Source organism: Podarcis bocagei (assembly GCF_964188305.1).
Source record: "Podarcis bocagei genome assembly, chromosome: 1".
NCBI lineage: Eukaryota > Metazoa > Chordata > Lepidosauria > Squamata > Lacertidae > Podarcis > Podarcis bocagei.
Genome location: NC_138125.1, coordinates 28,810,479 through 28,833,937, shown reverse-complemented (window position 1 = coordinate 28,833,937; position 23,459 = coordinate 28,810,479). Strand labels below are relative to the sequence as shown.

Below are 23,459 nucleotides of genomic sequence, written 5' to 3'. Positions count from 1 at the left end.
AATGTTACTTGCCCAAAAATGGAAAGAATAAGAAGCCTCAGCAAAGGAAGAATGGATACAAAAACTTGTGAAATATGCAGAAACGGTGAATAAGAAATCAAGATCACAAACTTTTATAAAAGAATGGAAATGGTTTATTGAATATTTACAGATCAATTGTAAACAGAGAAAAACATTGGCAGGACTATTGTAATAACCTGCAGTTTAGTAAAAATACATATTTAAAGAAGATGAATAAATGAACAAATTAAGTTAATTTGGAAGATATTAAAAATAAATTTAAGGAACCGCTGAAAGTGGGGGAAGGAAGTCAAGTTTTGAAATGTCAAAATGATTGTAGAATCAGTGAAATGTATAAATCAGAAAAGTAGAAATCATTTTTAAAAGATGGGGGGGGGGGGAGAAAGTGTTGCTATTGCATGCTCCCAAAAGTGTCATTACTGTATGTGACACCACAAACCAGCATGATCACCACCAAGAATGACAGAAGTTCACAAACAATCTGTGCCCAAAATTAATTCAGTAAAGGAGAAAATATTAAAATACTCCAGAGTTCCCAACAAAATTCTAACATATGCATTCAGGGTGGGGTCCAGTGATGGGACAGAAAACAATATACATTTATTAAATTTGATCATTCACATATCCAAATAGTGGCAGAGTTGGGCCACCAGCCAAAGATGGTGGAAGGCAATCTGCGCTACCAGGGGCACCTGAGCTTCAAGCAACAGCAACAAATCCATAAACACCCCCAAGTTATGTACTAGCTCCTTAAGAGGCAGTGAACCCCATCCAGAGCAGGCAACCTCCCATCCATCCAGTCTAGGGAATCGCCTACTGACAGTGCCTCAGTATTATTCAGATTGAGCTTCAGTTTAATGGATCTCATCCGGTTCATTACTGAGGCATCTCCAGTTCTACAGCAGACAACCTGTTTCCTGGATTGTGTTCCAAAGCGGTAGGAGTAGATTTCATTTATTTATTCTTGCTTTCAAAGTTGCTTTGGTGAGGTTTGCATTTGTAGCTTAAATTCCTTGCCTGTGACATGCAGCATGTCATCATCCGGATGATAAGGGCTAACCTGCAAATAGCAATTGGTTATAAGGGAATTGATCTTAGCACCGACACTTGGACTAGTTTAAATTCAGGGCCCCTCTTAACCTGCTTAGCTTTACCAATGAAATCATATAATCTGGTTCCTCCAGACTGTTTCTCAAAGTGCATGGGCTGCTAGAAGTTTGAGGAATGTCTGCTTTGCATGCTAAAATTACTTATGCGCGCATATATATATATATATATATATATATATATATATATATTTGCTGTTTTCCTCATCAGCAAATTGACATCATCTAACATATCAGGACCCAAAACTATATCATGCCAGGGGCACACCCACCATTTTGTTGCACATCTTTTTTACAGAGCTTTTTTAAAAATAATAATAATAAAGATGGGGAAAGAAATAGTAAATCAGAACAATGTCAGGCATACAGAGACAGAGAGATGGAAAACGAGAGAGATGACATATATAGCAAAAAAGCAGAGAACTGGGTGCTAAAAGGTGGGTCCTAGCCTAAAGAAGCTGAACTCTACCTTTTCATCCAGTTCTTGTTTCATCAGCTGGTATTTTCGCCTAAATTTTGAATTTTCTTCTTCCTTCTGGTTTAGCTCCTCCACCAGCTTATCACACTCAATTTTCATCTTTTCTACCTGTCGGCGATGAGCTTTTACCAAATTTCTTTCTTCTACAAGCTCTGCCTGTTGGGAATAAGCAAAACAAAGAACAACGTTGACCATGCTTATTTAAGTTCCCAACTTCTTGGCCAAACTTTTATGAAACAATTTTAATGAGGGAGGGTTTCATACAGATTTATCTGAAGGAAGCCTCTTATTTAAAATCCACGTCACATATCAAATAGCACCACAATTGTTTATCATCAGGTAGCTTTATTGCTATATAATATACATGTATGCTGACAGTTCTGTCTTTTAAGTTCTGTCTTTTACACTTCTATCTTTCCCCTTCTGCTGAAAATATGGCTGTCCATGTCTCTCCAACATACTGCCACATTGGACCCAAAGAGTTTTTCTTTACAGTAACCTGATACCTCTATGTAACTCTGTACACTAACATAAGACTGACAAGAAAGCTGATGAGACCCCAAAGTATGTCCATTCTCATGAAGGAGAAGGGATGGAGCTATGCAGAAATGTCAGACGGAAACAGGAGGTAAATAAGAAATAAAGTTCTTGCTTACCAGCAGGTTGGAAAACAGGATTGAAATAACCTAATATTCTATTATTGATAAATAAAATGGCAGGCAATTACGTTTTCTATTAGTAATCCCATATTTATTAATCCAATAGTTAGTTTACATAATCCAGGACAACTGGTGTTTTAATTCTGTTCATGCTGTTCTCTAAAATATCAACTTACAGGATCAAACTACATAACAGAGACTTCTGGCAATAGATAAATCCTTCCCAGTCTCTGCAAGCGATCCAGATTGTTCTGCATGGTATTAACAGATTTGACTACATGCTGCTCCTCAGTATAGTTCTTGTGTTGCACAAAAATGTCATTTTGTATTTGCCACCTACTCCATGCCCACTCTCAGCCATTGCTTTAAAAGAATGTCTAGAATGAGATCACACAAGCTATTTGCCATGTCCGTGCAAAATGCTAAACTACAGTTCGTTGCTAAAAGCATGAGCAGAAAACAGTTGCCACAAACCCCAGACTCAAGCGCTGCCCCCTCCTCATGGTTACCTTTTCCTGTAAAGCTTTAAACAAATCAAGACATCATGCATTCTACCAGGTGGGAGCAGGGGAACCATGTGGACAGGGTGCACCCTGCATGAATAGCTCTGGGACCAGAGGACTAGACTGCCAAAGAAAAAGCAACAATGTCCTTCAGCTTCTCTGGGCCTGTCCATAATTCTCTGGAACTTTAAAACAATCACTCTTTGTGAGTGGTTACTCGGAGCTGTGATTAGTATCTAGGAGTTGTACAAAAGGTGGACATAAACTAAAGCACATTCTGCACACGCAGAACCTCATTTTGCATTTCGAGTGGTAGGAGGACCTCTCAGAGAAACAGCATTCAATTCATTCAGTGCATCCCAGCATCATCAGCAAGGCAAATTTGTATCCTGAACCAGGTAACTGCAATCTTTGGTGACATTACGAAGTAAGAGAGAAAGTAGATCCAGGAGTCCATACAATGGGAAACGGGAATTGTCTTTATCTTCCCCCACGATGTATAACCTCCCTTCCGGTTCCCCTAAAAATCACACCGGTCGCTGAGTAAGCAAGTGCCACATTCACTTATTTATGCATCCAATCTACCATTTTATTACATACACCAGAGTCTTAAGGACGTCAAGTAAATGCCTGTAAGAGAAAGTGTTTCACGTGGCGGCATGTATGGTGTCAATACCCTCTGGCCATTAACATGTGCACTCAGTATTATTTTACAGAAAAGAAATATTTCAGTGAAATGGAGAAAACTAACAAAGCAAGTATCAGAGAACAAGGAGATGCAGGCTGAAGAGACTGTTACAACTTTGGTTGTTATTGAAAATGGAAAGTAGCTATGATGGTGTAGAGCAGTGTTCCCCAACCTTGGGCCTCCAGCTGTTTTTGGACTACAACTCCCATCATCCCTCGCTAGCAAGACCAGTGGTCAAGGATGATGGGAATTGTAGTCCAAAAACAGCTGGGGGCCCAAGGTTGGGGACCACTGGTGTAGAGGATATATGTGGGATGGGCTGTCACTTATGTTTGTCATTCTATGCTCAGCAGTATAACCACTACCTGGAAAAATTAAATTGTTCTGCAACTGGCATGTTCTGGTCTACTCTACATCTGTATTCCACAGTTTTGCAAGAGGAGAACATGGTATTGAGCATAGGTTTGGCTCTCTGTGAGTATCAGATTCAATCTGTGTTTTTTGGGTTAGGGGGTTGTTGTTTTTATTTTTTAAAAAACAAGCATCTAGGAAGGGGAGACAATGCCTAGTGAAATATCAAAAGCAATAGGGGTGGCTGGGTAAAATTTCCAGAAGTCAAGGGCAGGGCTTTAATGATCTTGGTCTCTTCCCATGATTAGCCAAACCAGAATAAATGACGCAAAGTAGTTAAAAATGCATAATAAATGATGCAAATGGGAACTCTTATATCCCCTGAGCACAAAAACCTTGTAGGAAGGAAGATGTGCATGTAGGAAGTCTGCTGAAGGCCAGGGATAAACAAAGTCAACTTTTGATACTGGCCAACATACCACATCTATTTGGAATATTTCTCTCTCTTTTTTTCCCTTTCTTTTTTTTAATTTTAAAGCTCAAGACTACATGTTTCACAAGAATGCAGAACCTGTTCAAGGAGCAAATGGCCAATTTTAAATTGGACAGTTCACACTTCCACTACCCTCCACACAAACCCAGGTACATTATCCAAAAGGTGGGGAGAGATATGCAAAGCTGACTAGCCTACAGGTACCTTGAATTTTTCAATGTGGCCAGCTGCTTCTTCCTTTTCTTGGCTGAACAGCTTCATAATCTCTTGGACACGTTGGTCATGTTTGGTTTTCACCCGCTGCAACTCTGACTGAAGCTCTGCTAGCTCCTGCTGGTGGACATCTCGCTCCAACTTCAGCTGCTGACTGACTGTAGCCATTTCTTCCTGGCTAGACTCCTGCTGTTTCTTGAGATCCATCAGGGTCTTACGCATCTCCTTCTTGGATTTCTCGTCGTCCGCCACGCGGCTGGTCAGTTCAGCCCGAATTGCACTCAGGTTTTTTATAACAGCCTGCATCTCTAACAGTTTTGCCTGGTCCTTTTCATGGATCGTGTTAATGGTGGCAAGCTCTTCCTCTAAATGCTGCTTTTCAGTTCTTAGCTGGCTCAGCGTTAGGCCCTGCTGTCGCAGCTCACCCTCTAGTCTCTCTGCAGTTTCTCTGACATCCCTGATTTCTTGTTCAAGAGCCATCTGAACCGATCTGGTTTCCCTGAGCTTCACTTCTTTGCAGTGAAGTTCCTCTTCTTGTTTGGCCCTCTTCTCAAGAACATCAGTCAGCTCCTTCTGAAGGTTTTCCATCTGATGCATAGCTGAAAGAAGCTGACTTTTTAAGTCATCCCTTTCCTTATGGACCTGCAATTCAAAAGAGCAGTAGAGGACTGGAAAAAAAGTATCGAGAGACACATGGACTTCTACTACAGCATGAGGGACACAATTTTTTCCCAGCCCAAAAGCTGCATTCCCTTCACAGGCAACCTTGCAGGGGCCACATGTAAGTGGAGAATAGGGCCAGGTGGAGTAACAAAGGGGATTCTTACCTTTGTACAACAGCTAAATTCCAGCCATGGACAAGTCTGAGGTTTCTACACACCCACACATTTCTCCATCAATGGCATTTTAGGGCAGAGTAGAGCTGATGAGGGGTGTGGCCTGGAAGAGGGGGTGTAGCCTGGAAAGAGTCACAAGGGCTGAACAGAGTGTCCTACGGAGCCGCATTTGGCCCTGGAGCCTGAGGCTCCCCACCCCTATATCATAGGGGGGAAGTGGCCCAGACCAGCACTGTGGAGAAAGAAGACCACCGCAACAAAGAGAAGAACACCAGTGTCCTTTCCCATAAATTTAAGCAGCAGCTGAATTTTGTCACTGTCTGAAAACCTCTTTACTAATGGAAGCATGGCACAACCAAACTATGAAAAGGAGAAGAAACACTACAAAGTGGTATGGAATCCAAGAGGCATGCTGGCAATGAAAAGAGGCGTATGGCTCTCATTTTATATGATATCATTTACAAGTCATGCTTGGAACTTGAAGGGCAGGCATAAACCCCTAAAATATGCACCGTATATAAAGCTGTACAGTTATCCACTCCCCATTATTCATATTATGGTTCAAGATAACCTGTTTATACACAAACATATGCAAATATATACAACTGCCCAGATTTTTAACCACCCATATCTGGTGTGGCTTCTTTTTTTTTTAAGGTGTTTTGCTTGTGTAATTGTATTTACTTGTTTATTATTGCTTACTTTACTGATTTTGAGAGAGTTATGTGGTGCCTTGCTGTCAGAAGTCACCCAAAGTAAAAAACAGTAAATGATCACAAAATCCATTAGGAAGAATAATAGTAGAACAAAATACAACCTGTTCTGATGGTTTTTAAGGTTGATTTTATTCCTTTAACTATTGTTTACCACTTTTAATATTATGACAAACAGATAATATTACATTTAAATGCATAAATATTTTATCCCTCCCTTGAACCCATTCCTTCGCAACACTTTGCATTACAGGCTGCTGCTTAAACTTGGGTTGAAGTCAAAGGCTCACTTCTGTCTCTCCAACCTTCTTTCCTGCCACTGCCTTTCTCTCAAATCCTTAACATTCCTGCAATTCAACTGACTCCCCCCACTGTAGTTACAATCACTGTCATTATTCTAGATAGACCCTTCCCTCTCAGAAGTCTCAGTTATTTCAGGTTACAGGTTTTCTCTGTACTTTTACCTTAGACAGGCAGCTTTTAAATCCCAGCAAAGGGAATGTGCTTTGACTGGGTATAAAAGAAGTGACTGAGTAATTATAAAGAAGATGCAATGAAGTCCACCTACTTGTCACACTTGGCTTGAGCCTCTTGGGGACACAAAACAGCCTTTCCCTGTCAAAACTGTGTCCCGTATGTTGGTTGCTTATTTTCAAATTGCAGTGAAATGTTTAATTATTGCTTAGAATCTCCAGTCTCCCAATGGCCATCTGCTGCAACTATCCTCCTTTTATGTTTTTACCTTGAGGGTGGAAGGACTAATCTACTATTTTTCACACTGCTAATTTTCCTCCCACGTGTATTATCGCATCAAAAATTGTACTTCCTCTTTCAGCCTTCGGACCTTACTACCGCCTCTGGACATCATTCAAGAACATTTAATTGAAATGTTCATTGCTATTTTAAATGCTAGTTTTTCAGCAGATTACCCCCAAAAATGTTTTTATAAAATATAGTCTGCTGTACAAAAGGGAAAAGTATTATCACAGAGCTTTTAGCCTGCAAGCACAGCCACCTTGGACTGTTAATCAAACACAATGAAACAAGAAAAGGGGATTCCCAAACAATCCCAGTTATAACATTTGAATTCACTGTTCTGAGAAGGAGAAAAAGACCTGGAAATGCTGTTTTGCCACTGTGAAAGCTGTGCTCTTACTGTTTTGAAGAAGCAAATCAAAGCCTCTGAGAACTGTCAACTTATTCTCTAAAACCTTATTAGTCAGATGAGTGAGCAAACCCTTATCTGTCAGTTCAAATAACTTCTATTAGCGTAGTGCCACACTTTATCTGGCAAAGTGCTTGCTGTGCATACATCACCATTTCCTGAAGCAAATACACAAAGGGGCTTGCGGGATTCCTGGAAGCATTGGGCTTGCCACTGTTGAAAACATGGTATTATTAGACCTTTAAGAAGAGCCCTGGAATGGACCAAAGTGTAGCAGAGATACAACTGAGTATACACAACTCCAAACATCCATATACCTGCGACTAGGGATCTAAGACCAATTTGGTTTCCAAGTTACATGAGCAGAGAGTGTGAATGGTTTGAGTCCTGTATACATATCTGTCCACACCTTGCAGCAGCATGCTGGCTATTTGCCATGCATGGTCGTAGAGCAACGCTTTCAAGCAGGGGTAAGGAACTTCAGACCCAGGGAACGAATGCATTCCTCCAAAGACTGCACCTCTTACCAGCTCTACTCCACACCCTCTTTGGTTGCTTTTGCCTGGCTGGAATATATCCTGAATTGTAGTAACCTGGATGGTGGGTTGTAGAAACCTCTGACTTTTACATGGGAATATAGCCTGCTGTACAAAAGGGAAAAGTCACATCTGTTTCTCCACATACTTTGGTCATGTCCCTTTGGGCATGCCTGTTGCCTCTGGTGCCACTTAACACTGGGACGCAAGTCCTCAAAATCTGTCCACAATGAAATGTAGCCCTAAGGCTGGTAACATCCTCCCTCCCCTGCTTTAAAGGAACCAAGACCAAAGACTGAATACTTTATTTGGACGACTAAAACTGGGCAAATTTCTTTAAAAAAATCAGGTGGTGATCTTTTGCCTTACATTTCTGGAATTTCTGTTTTATGCCTTACATTTCTAGAAGTCACCATATCAAAGTAGATTTGACCATTTGTAAGCTTACATTACACAGGTCAAAAATTTGATCAGGCACCAAATTTTCTATTAAAATGTAGATGTCAAGCCAACCACAACAGGATAACACTATTTCCATCTCACTTGTGACGATGTGCCAGTAAGATGGACCAGATCAAAAGGTCCATTGTATTAATTACAAGCTACATATATCTGACTACTGAAAGTCATCTCTTCTCCCTCCTCCTCCATAAAGCCCACCACTAACGGAATATGGTTTTTCTTACAGTGTGATATATTATACCTACTTATTTTCAAGAGTCTAAAAATTCACTGGGGGAAAGTAGTTCCCAGAATGGTTGGCTTCAAGAAAAAATGAAATAACTGAAAGGAAAAAAATCCCATACCAGATTGTTCTTCTCCATCAGCTGGTTGTGAAGTTGAGTCTGCTTCTCTCTTTCATGTTCCAGTTTCTTACACTTTAGCTTCCAATGTCTAATAGTTTCCTGAGCTTTCAGTTTTAACTCCTCCCTCTTCTTCTCATTCTCTAGCCTGAGTACTTCAGACTGTCTGAATTCAGCTAGGTACCTCTCTGCCTCCTTCGTCGACTCTTCCAGTTGCTGAGCCAGCTCACTAACTTGGAGTTCTGCAGCTCGGCACTCATTTTCACAGATCTTGTAGCTGCTCTGTATCTCCTTCAGCTGGCTCAGCATCCTTTGCTGCTGGGTCTCCCTCTTTTCCAAGTCGGAGGTTAAAACCTAGAAATCATCACAATATATTAGCACATTTTTTCTTGGGGAACAGAGACATACATGAACATTTAACAATTTCCAGAGGGGCAGCCATGTTTGCCTGTGGCAGCAAGACTTGAGGTCCTAGCATTTTTTTATGGCGCAAGCCAGAGGGGTGGGGGAAATCTATACCTTCAAGATGTTGCTGGACTACAACCCCATATCAACCCTGACCACTGCTCATGCCAAGTTAGGCTGAAGGGAGTTGGAGTTCAGGAACATCTGGGAAGGTCACAGCTTCCCCATTCCCAGATTAAGTTTTTGCAGACTAGAGTCCAATTATCATGAGAAGCACAAAGTGTCATACTAAGTTGGCAAGCATATAGAATCACATAGAGAGTATGTGTTGGGGAGGTGGGACAGAGAGAGGAATGAAGTTACAAGGACCCGAACTGCAGAGAGAGAGAGAAAGAGAAAGAGAGAGAGAGAGAGAGAGAGAGAGAGAGAGAGGAGCAGACAGTGATAATTTTGTAAAACAAAACAGGTACAGTGACTGATTATCAGTTAATAAATTTGTATCCCACTTTTTAGGAGAAGCCTCACAAAGAAGGTACAAAGTTCAAAATGCAGCAATCACCAAAAACAATACAAAAACACAATTTTAAACTGCTTAAAAACGGTCTTACATATCCTAAAAATACTGACAATTGACAAGACAGTGTTGGTAAATTATACAAAACGTATTGTTTTAACTTTTGGGCCCCTGGGCTCCTTTGGGAGGAAGAGAAGACAGAAATTAAATTTGATGACGACGACATTCCAACACTGGTAAGCTAATTAATATATGTAGTACAAAAAAAACCCTTTAACCTCAATTCAAACCACAGAAGACAGAAATAAAAATCATGTTGGACTGTAGTTCGGTAATTTCATGAGGGAGTCGTTGCTCCAGAATCAAAGGCCTTCAAATGCAAGGAGAGCAACAGCAACCATTTTCCAGCTCCCCACAGCTGTGCCTGTTCAAGAGACACTTCCTTGCTACTGCCAATGAAATAATGGATTTGAACTGCCCTATGTTCTCACCCATGAAACGATGGCAGCAAGCTTTACAGCCAACTTTGAAAACAGACGTCCCCACTGTCCCACAAGACCAGTAAGCACACACACACAAGAAGAGCAGAAGGCACACATATACCCAATGTGAAAAATTATGTCCTGCCAAATGATATGTCCTTGTTCTATGGAACAGTAGATTTTAAATCCTTTTATATCACCACTCTTTCCACATTCATTTTTATTTTACTGTCAGGGAACACACACATCTTTACCAAAGAACCCTCTGCATATGGCAGACCATTCTGGATCCAGTGGAGAGCCAGTGTGGTGTAGTGGTTAAGAGCGGTAGTCTCGTAATCTGGGGAACCGGGTTCGCGTCTCCGCTCCTCCACATGCAGCTGCTGGGTGACCTTGGGCCAGTCACACTTCTTTGAAGTCTCTCAGCCTCACTCACATCACAGAGTGTTTGTTGTGGGGGAGGAAGGGAAAGGAGAATGTTAGCCGCTTTGAGACTCCTTAAAGGGAGTGAAAGGCGGGATATCAAATCCAAACTAGGACAGTGGTTTGCAAACCCCACCCCCACCCCACCCCACGGACCACTTGAAAATTGCTGACGGTCTTGGCAGACCACTTCATGACTTTTCTGCCTGTTGTAGCAATGGCAATGCGCTCTGCTAGATGTTGTATGATTTTTCCATTGTATTTTATTGCTTGTTGTTTCTTCTTCTATTGCATTTTACTGCACTACAAACCGCATTCCATAAAATTCAAATTGCAATACAATAAAATGCAATATAAGAAATAAAAAGAATCAATAAAAATGCAATTAAATATCAGCATGAATATTTAATATGGGCATGCTGCTGACCACCTGAATGGTGAAGATTATGGGTGGTCCACAGACCACAGTTTGGGAACCTCTGCTCTAGGAGGCACACAGAGTTCATGTGGCCTGCTGGCTAAGCTTCTTGGGCAATGCTATTGGAAAGCATGGCCAAGACCACACCAACCACTCTCCAAAGCAGAGCATGGCAGTGGCAGGCAAACACCCAAAGCACTCAAAAAGCAAAAACAAGCCATGTAGGTCCACAAAGCAGGGAAAACTCAAAATCCACTGTCAGGTAAAGCCTTTCATTAGGACCAACTCAAAAAATATTGAGTTATCACCGGGGATTGTTCTGCCATTATTTATCTTTCCACCGAAAAGACCCTCGTCAGGTTCAGCACGGTTTGGAACACCACCGCTACAGGACCGCTGCCCAATCTTCCCAACAAATTATTCATAGTTAACATTTTTTTAAGCTAAGTTTTGTTCTTTGCCTTTTCTCGCAAAATATATTCAAGCTTTTCAGCTGGCAAGAGACTTGAACAATTTCAGCCCTAGCCATTAAAGAACAATGTTATACACAAATGGAAACAAGAGTGTTGGCGCTACGGTCTTTAGTTTAAACTGTTTTTTTTTTAAAAAATAGACATTTTCCAATGTGTCAGAGGCATCATATCCTTTCTTTTAGACCTTCAGGCGTTATAGATAACCTTTCTTGCTCAGCTACCTAATAAGTGATGTTTTATACGCTCTGATGAGTTCAATTCCAATGGAAGATTTGTATTAATTAAACATAATCTCCAAGGGCTATAGATTCAAATTCTGAACCTGACAAGTGTGAGAGGATACAGACAAAAACCATCTGAAATCATTACATTTAGCCTTCCATAAATTTTGTTAAAATGTCTCACCTTCAAACTTCAGTGCTAGATTATTTTCCTTACAACAGCTGTAATTGTTTCCCATCCGATGATAAAATCCCTATCCTAAATAATGGCATCTTCAGCCTTTCTGGGTCATTAAAAGTAATTATTTCTCCACAAAGCCTATGAGAAAAGATCTTGTACCTACCACTGTAGTTTCCATGTAGTAGTTAATGAAGCAAGATTCTAAGCTTAGGCAAAGCAGAGAAAATATTAAGATAAATTATCATGTTAAAAAACACTGAACAGTATTTCATCAGCAGTTAATATTTTCTACTCCCCGCCCCTGATTAAACTTTTAATTAGAATATTTGCTTTAAAATACACGGGTACATAATTAATTCCTAGTCACCGACTATACAACTGATTGGTAGCAGGACAGACCTGATAAAATATATATGCAAAACATGTACTCATATATTTTGCAATTCTGAAACTAAACAGAGCTAATAAGGAGAAATAAATCTTCCTTGCTTTGCTTATTATTAAGTAAGAAGTTTATACTTGGGGGCTTTTAGCACAGTAGTAGAACTTCCCCTCTTTATACTCCTCCTTATACTCAGAGCAATTTATCATCATGGAAGAACTACCTTTCTTCAGTATTAATTTTTGGCACTATGCAGAAGCATTGGTTGCTATGGGCCATAGTAGAATACCAAATGTGCTCAAGCCCATAGATCTCACAAGGCTTGAATGCATAGGTGTGGCTTGCACGTCTTCCCTCGGGGTAGTACTCCTGTTGCAGGGATATTAGCTTGGAGTGAAGGCCTTGGAGGAAAGCTCTGGAGCAGCTTTCAAGGCAGTGCAGGGACTGATGAAACACACATACACAGTGTGGTGCGGCTATTGGGTTACAAATAAAATACCTTACAAACCACACTGGATAACAAAAAAATGCATGTCAGCATCATCTAGGACTGGTGTTTCCTGGTTTGTGCAGTGGTGCCCTCTGTGGTGACACCCTGAAGACTGCAGAGATGAAGAACAAGGAGCAGGATTGTCTTCACAGGTCTCAACAGGTTTCCACCTTCCTGGTAGCCCATTGGCTCCTCCAGACCTGACAAAGCTACAAATGCTGGATCTTTGCCAGGGCAACAACCAGCCTTTGGCCTTAGCTGTATGGCTTTCTAATTATCTGATGGTCAACCAGCCTACCTACGCTTTGGTCTTCCTGCTCAACAGCTTCCTCTCAACCTTCCATCATCCCGAACCGCATGACAGCCCTTGCCCCATTCCAGCCAGCCTCCTTTGCCCAGATTCCTTGCCTTGGACCCCAACTCTCCTGTACGTCTTGCTTCCTAAATCTGTCAAGGCATGCCTATGGAATCAACCCTGGTGCTTCACCCCAACCAAATCCAGCCCTACCATGATTCATTTTCAGCCCTCTGTGTGCTGCTCCATAGAGCCCAGTGTAGAAATAATTATAGGTGCTGAAATCTGTCCTGTATTAGGCTTTATGCATCCCAAAGGGCCTGTTATACCTAAAATTGACTTCTATTGCTGTAACTGGCATGCTCATGTTTGCTGCCAACTTCACCATCTCTGATGTATTCAATATCATTTTAAGTGCTTGATGGCAACTAACCAATAAAATGCATATTTAGAATCCAATAACTCCAGCTATAAAATTTAGAATACTTTGTTTTTCTTCCCTGGGATGATTTTTTCCAAATGAATTCAGTCCGGTTTTGTGTTTCTGGACAACTTATCATACAATATACAAACCACAGGGCTGGAATATTCAGCAATGTTGTTGGAAATATATCTGGTGCCTGCAGTTACCCCCAAAAGCAACACAATCCACTAATTACTGCTGTTTGTATTCCAACTCCAAAAAAGGTTTTAAATTGTTAAAAAGTATTTTAAGGTTAAGAAAATTCATATTCTATTCCAAAACGAAAAGGTTTTAAGGCTGAAAAACAGATTCTCACATGCCAACCCAAAGCTGCCACACACATGTATGGCAGTTTTCACAGCAAAACTGTCAACACAATCTTAAGCCTGACATAATTGGAATAGATTTTATAGGCAAAAGTAATCGTTTTTTGAATAACAGTTTTTAAAAATGTATTTTTATCCCATTTATACCCCTGAATATCATTTGCTGGGAAAACAACCGTGCAGGAAAGGACAGTTGCCTCCATGTCTTGCTTGTGGGCTTCCAATAAGCATCTGGTTGGCCCCTGTGGGAAGCAGGATGCTGGACTAAATAGGCTTTAGGCAGACTCAGCAGGGCTCTCTTTTTATACTCCCGCTTTATCTAATAGCTCAAAGCAGCTGACACGAAACAAAACAGTGCAACCGCTTTGAAGGAAAGATATTGTAATACATAGGAACACCTGGCCTTAAATCAGACCTTTGCCCACCTGGTTTGGTACTGCTCTACAACTGATGGGGCTCTTTAAGGTCTCAGGCAAGGGTCTACTTTAACTAAAGAGGATGGGGTGCATATGCCCTACCACTGTGATATGATGCTTCCCCAATAAAGATGCAGCCATCCTATTTCCTCCTGGCAGGGCAAGAGTGCAGCAACTTTTCCCGTCATGGGAGGGCCTACTAATAATTTAGCACTTAAGGATGCAGTCTTGAACTACCACGCTAAGTTCAAGATGTTGGTACTGGAGTCCTATACAGCTTGGGACCAGGATACTGAAAAGATTGCCTCACCCCTTATACACCCAATCGATCACTGCACTCTGCAGGAGAGGACCTCATATGGATGCCATCTTATCAGAAGGCCCTTTCCTTACAATACAGGAACCAGGCTTTTGTGTGGTAGCACCTAGTCTTTAACATTAGGCGCCACCTCTGTTGTCTTTTCAGCACCTACTAAAGTCCTTCCTCATTCAGCAGCCACACTTCTAAGCAGGGGGCGTTCAATAAGGCACTCTCTCATGTCAGTCCATAACACATCTCATCCAATGATGGACTGGCAGTCTAGGACTGCAAATAAGAGTCTCCTCCAAATGTCTCAAAGTACGGGCAAGATGATAGGAAGTGACAATCCCATTTCTCTGGATCTAACCAAATGTATTTACTGTACTTTCCCTAAATATCCATTCAAGTAATCAATAATCAAGTTAAAACACAAACCAGATAAGCCCTTACATCTGACAAGTGACTAGTGTATGTACAGAGGATGCAGTTACTAAAATTAACCCCAGCATCTTCTATAACTTCATTTGAAGTCTATTAAGTCCATTCTAAATTATACTGTAGGTATTTCACACAGTAAGTGGTCAACCTGTCTTGGGACATTCTAATTTCAGATTTACTCAGCCAATAAATTTAAATGTGTTACATTGTGTCCTCATTTCCCTAATGAAATTTTAACTTTTATTACAATATTTGACTGTTGCTGCACTGTGAACTGCTTTTCAAATTATGAAAAGAGACTAGAACTTTGACGGTTACTCTTTCATTACCGAATTAAAAATATATATAGTTCCCTATTATGCTGTTTGTCAGACTGCAGCTAAAAATATAGCCAAACTGAAGTAAAATCCATGAGGCACAGTACATTATGGCATGAAAATCTCACCTCCGAGCATTCCTACGTTCCTGAACAAATAGCAGCTTTCACCACAGATCCCAGTCGTTCAGTCGTGTCTGACTCTTCGTGACCCCATGGACCAGAGCACGCCAGGCACCTCTGTCTTCCACTGCCTCCCGCAGTTTGGTCAAACTCATGTTAGTAGCTTTGAGAACACTGTCCAACTATCTCGTCCTCTGTCGTCCCCTTCTCCTTGTGCCCTCAATCTTTTTCAACATCAGGGTCTTTTCCAGGGAGTCTTCTCTTCTCATGAGGTGGTCAAAGTATTAGAGCCTCAGCTTCACGATCTGATTTCCTTAAGAATGGATAGGTTTGATCTTCTTGCAGTCCATGGGACTCTCGAGAGTCTCCTCCAGCACCATAATTCAAAAGCATCAATTCTTCGGTGATCAGCCTTCTTAATGGTCCAGCTCTCACTTCCATACATCACTACTGGGAAAACCATAGCTTTAACTATGTCGGCAAGGTGATGTCTCTCCTTTTTAAGATGCTGTCTAAGTTTGTCATAGCTTTTCGCCCAAGAAGCAGGCATTTTTTAACTTCGTGACTGCTGCCACCCACATCTTAGTCCCTGGTTAAGAAAGGAGGATGCATCCTCAAAATCACCCTCTTACTAAATATTATCATTAACAAGATCTGTGTGTAGGAGACGCAGATAGGAAAACTGTGGTAAAACCACAGTCATACAATCACGGCGGGACTACTATTGTGACATGATTCAATGAAGCAACTACCATCACTACTGCTGCAATGACTGGCTAGGCATGACAGAGCTGGCCTCCCAATGGCTGAAACTTAATGGCCTGGTTCGCATATCACTCTAAACCACAGTTAAACTCAAGTATGGTTTAAAGGTGAACACACAGCATTCCTGATCTCTTTGATTGCTTTCAAATTATGCTCTTAATACCAGGTGCCTGAAAGACAGCAAAAGGCTGAATATGACACAGCTGTGCTGGCTGGCAAAAACATGTTGAGAGTCCGGCATAAAAGCCATGAGTGCAGCTGGAAGATTCTTCATCCCACTATGCAGGCCTGCGCACAGATTAGGAGAATGTATAATTGCAACCTTGTCTTCAGCAAGGGGAGAGCGGTGGGCAGAATGTTCTCTTCAAGATGGAAAGTTGGAGGCACCAACATTCATCAGCAAAGAAGAAATCTCTCTTCTGGTTCTATATTTCTCATGCTATAGTAGAATGCATTGAGATTTCAAGCTCATCTTGGCTCTCGAGAAGAAAGGAGCACTTTGCTCCCTTCTCCTACTTTCATTACTGGGACAACAAAATGAACCAAGACCATGAACAGATGGTTCAACCGACCGGCTCTGTTTAAAAGAATTCACAGGAAAACGTAAGGTTGAATTTAAAAGCCCAAATGGGAAAATCCTGCCTCTGCTTCTCTAGGATTTTTGGAACACATTACAAAAATAATTTAAAAATCCCCCAATACAAGCCACATTAATTTTTCAGCATGGGCTACAGGACGCCAAAAGACGATTAGACAAATTCATGTGGGATAAGGCTATCAGTGGCTACTAGTCACAGTGGCTAGTTCTATCTCTACTATTAGAAGCAGTATGTGTCTGAATATCAGTTGCTAGGAATCACAGATGGGGAGAAGGCTGTTGTGCTCAGGCCCCACTTTCTGACGTCCCATAAGGTTTGGCTATCTACCACTTTTTAGTAATACGCAGTCATACAACCTCCTTCAATTACTACCTCTTTCAGTTAATTTAAACACTTTGTTATTTCACTCCTAAAGCTTCTTCAAATTAGGCAAAAGTCAACTACGGGCTTATTTCCTGTTCAGATGAATCCAAGATGATGGGAAAGAAGCGGATTAAATCAGCAACAACCACTGATGAGAGAATACTAGGAATTCTTATGAATACAAATAGCTTATGAAGGTTAATGAGGTTCATCGTGGGTTTAAAATAAGAGAATGAGTGTATTTTGTATGTACAGTGAGTCCTCCAATTTAAGGTCTAGGTAACTTTTGAAAGGTACATTAGTGCAAGCTAAATTACCTTTTTTATTGCCAGTTGTAAAATATCTCTCTATTCTTCCCCCTCCCGCCAACAAGTATCACAAAGTTGCTTTGTATAGTTCAATAGAAGTTCATAGAATAAAGCAAAATTAGAAGCTCTCAAAAAGGCATCAATAGTTGTATTTGAAGAGAAAGAATACAACACTTAACTAAGTGCATGGTTCCCCCATGCCTGCCCTGCCTGCCCTTTCTGTATAACTGCTGCGCTGGAATTTTATTCCGGTTATTTTGAATCCATATGGTCTGGGAATTCATCCTGTTGATTATCATTATTTAATATTTATTGCATTTTTATCCCACCTTCCCATCTAGGGGCTGAGGGAAGCCTGCATGGTTTCTTGTCCCATTTTTATCTCACAACAACCTTGCGAGGTAGAAGGCTTAAGAGATAAGGGGTGACCTTGGGCCAACATGCTTTATGGCTGAGCAGGTTATTTGAATAGTGTCCCCCTGGTCTGACTTCAAATGTCTATCCACCACACTGCACTTGCTGTGGTTAATTTTAACTGACGTTTTAGAATTGGCAGTGATCCCCAAACAAGTAATTGTTAGTGTTAAAGCTGATAGGAGCAGTTATTTACTTGACAAGAGACTCATGGCTAAAGTCTGTAGCACCTGAACGTTTATAATTCTGCTGGAGTAGAAGGGAATTCAAATACAGAGCTTGAAAGAGGGGTGGGAAGTATTCAGCTGTGGAGAATTTCAACTTGATGCCTCTGCTGTGCACACATTTTTGAAGCATTTGCCTTCTAACTTTCGTTCTTGAAGAATTCAAAAAATAAAGGTTAGCTCTATCATAGGAAGTGGGTGTGGTGGAACAACCCATGAACTTTGCTTAGGAAAAGGTATTTCCAGAAACCTAAATCCCTTCAGAAATATTTACGGTATTATACTTAATAAAGTAATTCTGCCATGCCCTATATGGTCCATAGATGACATAATGGAACACCAGCGTGCCAGAAAACAATCCTTTGTTCTACGCTGGAAGCTCAGCTCAAGCCAATCCTAGCTTTTCACTGGCAAGGGGGCGGGGGGGCCCCACCACTTTATGAAATATGTACTTTTCCATACTGCAGTATTTTTCCAGCTCATCTTAAATAGGAAAGTCTCCCCCACCCAACCTGTACAGAATAAACTATGCTAAGATTATGAAGGTGTTCCCACAAGAGAAAGGGGGATCTGAAGCCATCTTGTCAACAGTTCCATCATTTACAGAACATAATGAGATTTCCCATGCTAACAGCCATTTTAAAATATTAAACGTTTGCATTCGTAAAGCAATGTACGATTATGAACACTGGTGTGCAGGATTACACAAAGTGCAGTTGAGTTTTCAAAATTATCATACCACTCTTGAAAATAATTTCTGATTTCATTCTCCACAGCATGAGAAAATGAACAGAAATCCACCCCATTTGCTGACTGAGAACATAGGAAAGATTTCGGCTCAGAATAGGTGTGGGGCAAAATTTGTGGGAGCAAAGCAAACTGGATAGCTCAGTTGGTTAGAGTGTGGTGCTGTGATAACACCAAGGTTGCAAGTTCGCTCCCCGTATGGGACAGCTGCATGTTCTTGCATTGCAGGGGGTTGGACTAGATGATCCTCAGGGTCCCTTCAACTCCACAATTCTATGATTCTAGAAAACAAAGGAAGGTTGTTGGAAGGGAGAAATTATTTGGAAACCCTAAGAGGGCAGTGATGGAAACAGTGCAAGAGTCCTTTAAATCTATTAGCACCATTGCCTGCACACCTCCTCTCAGAAGTGGAGATTCCCCCCCCCCCCACACACACAAACACACCTTTTGCATGCAGGCAGGCATATACACATGAAAATGCCAAAATGACTGACCCCAGTAGCTATTCCCAGTGTCTGCGAAAAATACACAATTTTATTGACTATACCTTTGTAACCTGCAATGCGCAGTTTTTTTTCAACCATTGCTATCAAGGAAGTCTTTGTTAACGGCACCTGCACAGGACATTGATCACACGGGTCACACTCTGTATAAACTTGTCCTCCGGGGGCAGGTTATGCTGCTCACATGTAAATGATAGAGTACTGTCAATCATCATTAGCAGCTGCCAGGAAGCTCCATGCAGATGATGGGCTGTGGTTGAATGCATGTTGGGAGAAGTGTGTGTGTGTGCACGCGCGTGCATGCGCACGCACGCACGCAAGATTCAGCCCACAGAATCCAGAGAATCTTGGTTTTAAATCTACTACACATCCTGTGTAATGACAAAACGATAATCAAAGGAAGTGCATCGCTCATGCACTTCAGAGGCAGATAGATGCTACTTCCCTCCCCTATCACCATAAGGCAACTTTGCTCTTCTGAAACAAGCCTGTCCAAAACCATCTGAAAAAAGCACAGACCCGTATTAGATTTGCAGCTGGAAGTAGTACTATAAAGAACAGATCTGATGGAATGCTGTTTTACTACTGTAGTTTTCAAGTTCACAGCCTTTTGCGGCTTAATGTCGCATCAAGAGGGAAATAATCCATTTCCTTTTCACCTCCTGCAGCTGCTGCCACCTCCCTTAGAGGGTAACAGCAGGAAGTAAAATGTGTATTATACGATTTGTTCTTGTGAGACAGACCTCTAAGCCTCTGGATTTTAAACATACCAAAAGCAGGCTCTTTTAACCTTGTTCTATCAATATGTATATTTTTTATTAAGCAGAACAGTTGGATTCCTGGAAACTGTTCGGCATCTAGGAAGAGATCTGCCGCAGAATTAAATTCTTAAAAAGCAAAGTTTGCTTCCCTTGCACATACTACTTTATTTGGCACTCTTGTTATATCCAAAGGTCATTATGGTAAAATAAGGGATGTTGGATTTTTTTAAAATGGAGAACAAAGTATTAGTATGATATTATACTCCATTTTAAGCATAGAAACATAGGGCAGGTTCACCTGACCAGCTGTCAGCAGAAGTCATGTGCAATGACTTCGGCTTGTGCAATTCAGCTTTTCCTCCTTCTCCTCCCCAAATTAGCTTGGGGTGTTCAGGAGAACCCCAAAAACAACACACAGAGGGAGGAAAGTTGCGTGTCGAGACCCCGCAGCCACTCCCTCATTGGAAATAACTCACACAAGGACACGAATATCAGGTTTAAGTTATTGGGCAAATTTTGACTACAACTTTATTGAAATTACAGAATGTGAGCAGTATTGGCTTAGGCATTGCTTGGACCTGACTATATCTAACTCCTGCCCATTGTGCAGGAAGTCCAGTAAGGGTAAGCCACCGGTAGGGGGAGCCCTGTCGATGCGAACCAACTCAAGCTCCCCCGGTGTTCCCGTTGGGGTCGTGTCAAGGCCTTAGCCCCCTAGCCGGGCTTCAGACTAGATCAACACCCCCGGGTTCCTTTAACGGAATACCCTTAAGTATGGAGGGGCAGGTGATGGCCACACCTCCCCTCCCTCACACAAGGTCAAACAATGCCTAACCGCAACCCTAACAAAGATGTGACGATTGCTACGAGGTAGGCGAAAACCAAGTGGCCAGTGCCAATTTGCCAAGTGGAAAAATTCCTACCAGGCCCCTCGGACAACCAAGGCGACCAACCGAAGTCCATAGCAAGGCCATTGCCTAACCTGCAAAATAGGGAGGGAGGGCGGGTGATTGAGGAAGCGAGCCAAAGAGGAAGTCCTCTGGCTTGGTCCTCTGTTTAAACAGCCTCGGCCACGCCCCCCCCAGCCAGCGGATTGGCTGGCCAGGCTCTGACATGGCCAGGATCCTCCAGGCAACGGGGGACAAAGTCCCCCGCCCCCGGTGGGGAGTGGGTGGCCACGCGGTCCACCGCAACTCCTCCCCACTGGGAAGTGGAGCGGATGAGGCATCAATCCATCTGGAAATCTGCAATCCTTACACAAACAGAAGCAGTGTTGGGAAAACGTGACACTGCGTTCCACCCACAGAAAGTCGCCTTATGCAGATCTGGACCGCTGGGTCCATCTAACTCAGTATTATCTACACAATGAACGGCAGCACCTCTCCAGGATTTCAGGCAGGGGACATTCCCAGCTACACCTGGCGACCCCAATGGCTGAACCTGGGACCTGCTGCAAGCAATCAAGTGTCTCTCCCACTGAGTTACGATGGGAAGCAGGAAAAGTATGACTCTGAAAAAATATTAAAGGCCCATCAACCAGATTTACAACAAATAGCACTTTGCATCCAGAATGGATTCCTACTTATTTTGCCATCTATTTCGTAAGTTCTCATTCGAGCTAAAGTTGACAAAGGGATTGCTGGGCAGATGCAATTAATAGACTATATGGAGATGGTGGAAATGACTGGCAGAATCCGAGACCAGGGAGAGGAGTCGGTGGAGTTAGATTGGAAGAAATTTAAAATTTATTTGCAGAAATATTGTAAAATCTTTGAATGTTGAGGACATTGAAATGAATCGCAGGGGCTTTAGCAACAAAGTAAAATGTAAGATTGGATTAATAACAGATAAATTAATAGGATATGAATTTGCTGAATTAATTTCTAAAAGGGATACAAGAACGGGAGACGTGAGGAAGTCGGGAAAATAAGTTAATTGAAGATGAGAAATTAAGAAAGAGGGAATTTTTGTTTTTTGTTATTATATGTGTTTTTATTTCTTTTTTCATTTTCTTTTGATGTGTTCAATTTTTGTATTCTTGTATTGTATTGTTTTTTGTGATTTTGTATTTTCTTTGTCTTGGTATATTTTCTATTGTGAAAACTTAATAAAATATTCATAAAAAAAAGACAAAGGGATTGCTGAACTCTGGTTTGTCCTTAACATTCCTCGGAGCAAGCTGGCAGCTTCCAATACAATCCTGATTACATAATTATTACAAGAAATTAAAGATTACTTTCAGACGTGCTGTTATGCCAAATTAAATAGTGCTGCTCTAATGGCTGCCCATTTCTGCTATTCAGAGTTGATTAAAATGCATTCTGATCTTCAAAGAGTAACAGCTGTGCTCAAGGGTATTTTTAAAATCACAATGTAAAAAGAAAAAAAGAAAACTTAACTAGCTTTAGAGAAGGTCCACAGTATCACCAGCAGTATCTTACCAAGTTTATGATCACAGAAAATATCACAGTATCATAGAATCATAGAATCATAGAGTTGGAAGAGACCACAAGGGCCATCGAGTCCAACCCCCTGCCAAGCAGGAAACACCATCAGAGCACTCCTGACATATGGTTGTCAAGCCTCTGCTTAAAGACCTCCAAAGTAGGAGACTCCACCACACTCCTTGGCAGCAAATTCCACTGTCAAACAGCTCTTACTGTCAGGAAGTTCTTCCTAATGTTTAGGTGGAATCTTCTTTCTTGTAGTTTGGATCCATTGCTCCGTGTCCGGTTCTCTGGAGCAGCAGAAAACAACCTTTCTCCCTCCTCTATGTGACATCCTTTTATATATTTGAACATGGCTATCATATCACCCCTTAACCTCCTCTTCTCTAGGCTAAACATGCCCAGCTCCCTTAGCCATTCCTCATAAGGCATCGTTTCCAGGCCTTTGACCATTTTGGTTGCCCTCCTCTGGACACGTTCCAGTTTGTCAGTGTCCTTCTTGAACTGTGGTGCCCAGAACTGGACACAGTACTCCAGGTGAGGTCTGACCAGAGCAGAATACAGTGGCATTATTACTTCCCTTGATCTAGATGCTATACTCATATTGATGAGGCCCAGAATTGCATTGGCTTTTTTAGCTGCCGCGTCACACTGTTGGCTCATGTCAAGTCTGTGGTCAACCAAGACTCCTAGATCCTTTTCACATGTACTGCTCTCAAGCCAGGTGTCACCCATCTTGTATTTGTGCCTCTCATTTTTTTTGCCCAAGTGCAATACTTTACATTTCTCCCTGTTAAAATTCATCTTGTTTGTTTTGGCCCAGTTTCTAATCTGTCAAGGTCATTTTGAAGTATCAATGCACGGTACTTCATCTTGACTCATATACTTGTAAAATAAGGTACCAGGGGCAAATAAGAAGAACAAAGAAAATTTCTCCTTCTGAGGCCCACACTTTGGAATTTGAAACGGATGGTTGAATTCAACAAACTTGTCCCGCTAGCAGCAGCCTGGTCTAAAGTAATGGGGCTTCTCTCCCTCTTACCCCTGGGCTCCCTTCATGCACCCCAACTCCCCCAAATTGGCTCAGGGTGGTCAG

At 41.6% G+C, this 23,459-nt stretch overlaps 1 protein-coding gene across 6 annotated transcripts in view; it reads right to left on the bottom strand.

Annotated features, from left to right (window-relative positions):
• CEP128 (centrosomal protein 128) overlaps positions 1-23,459 on the bottom strand; it is a 191,390-nt gene that overhangs the window by 126,296 nt on the left and 41,635 nt on the right. For 5 of the 6 annotated variants that reach the window (XM_081172676.1, XM_081172677.1, XM_081172675.1 and 2 more), the window contains exons 13-15: positions 8,569-8,919; positions 4,504-5,154; positions 1,597-1,761 (exon numbers count right to left, since the gene is read on the bottom strand). In XM_081172676.1, the coding sequence (XP_081028802.1) occupies positions 1,597-1,761; positions 4,504-5,154; positions 8,569-8,919 (1,167 nt within the window). The remainder of the gene's footprint in view (positions 1-1,596; positions 1,762-4,503; positions 5,155-8,568; positions 8,920-23,459) is intronic. The other variant, XM_081172678.1, reaches the window with a different exon arrangement.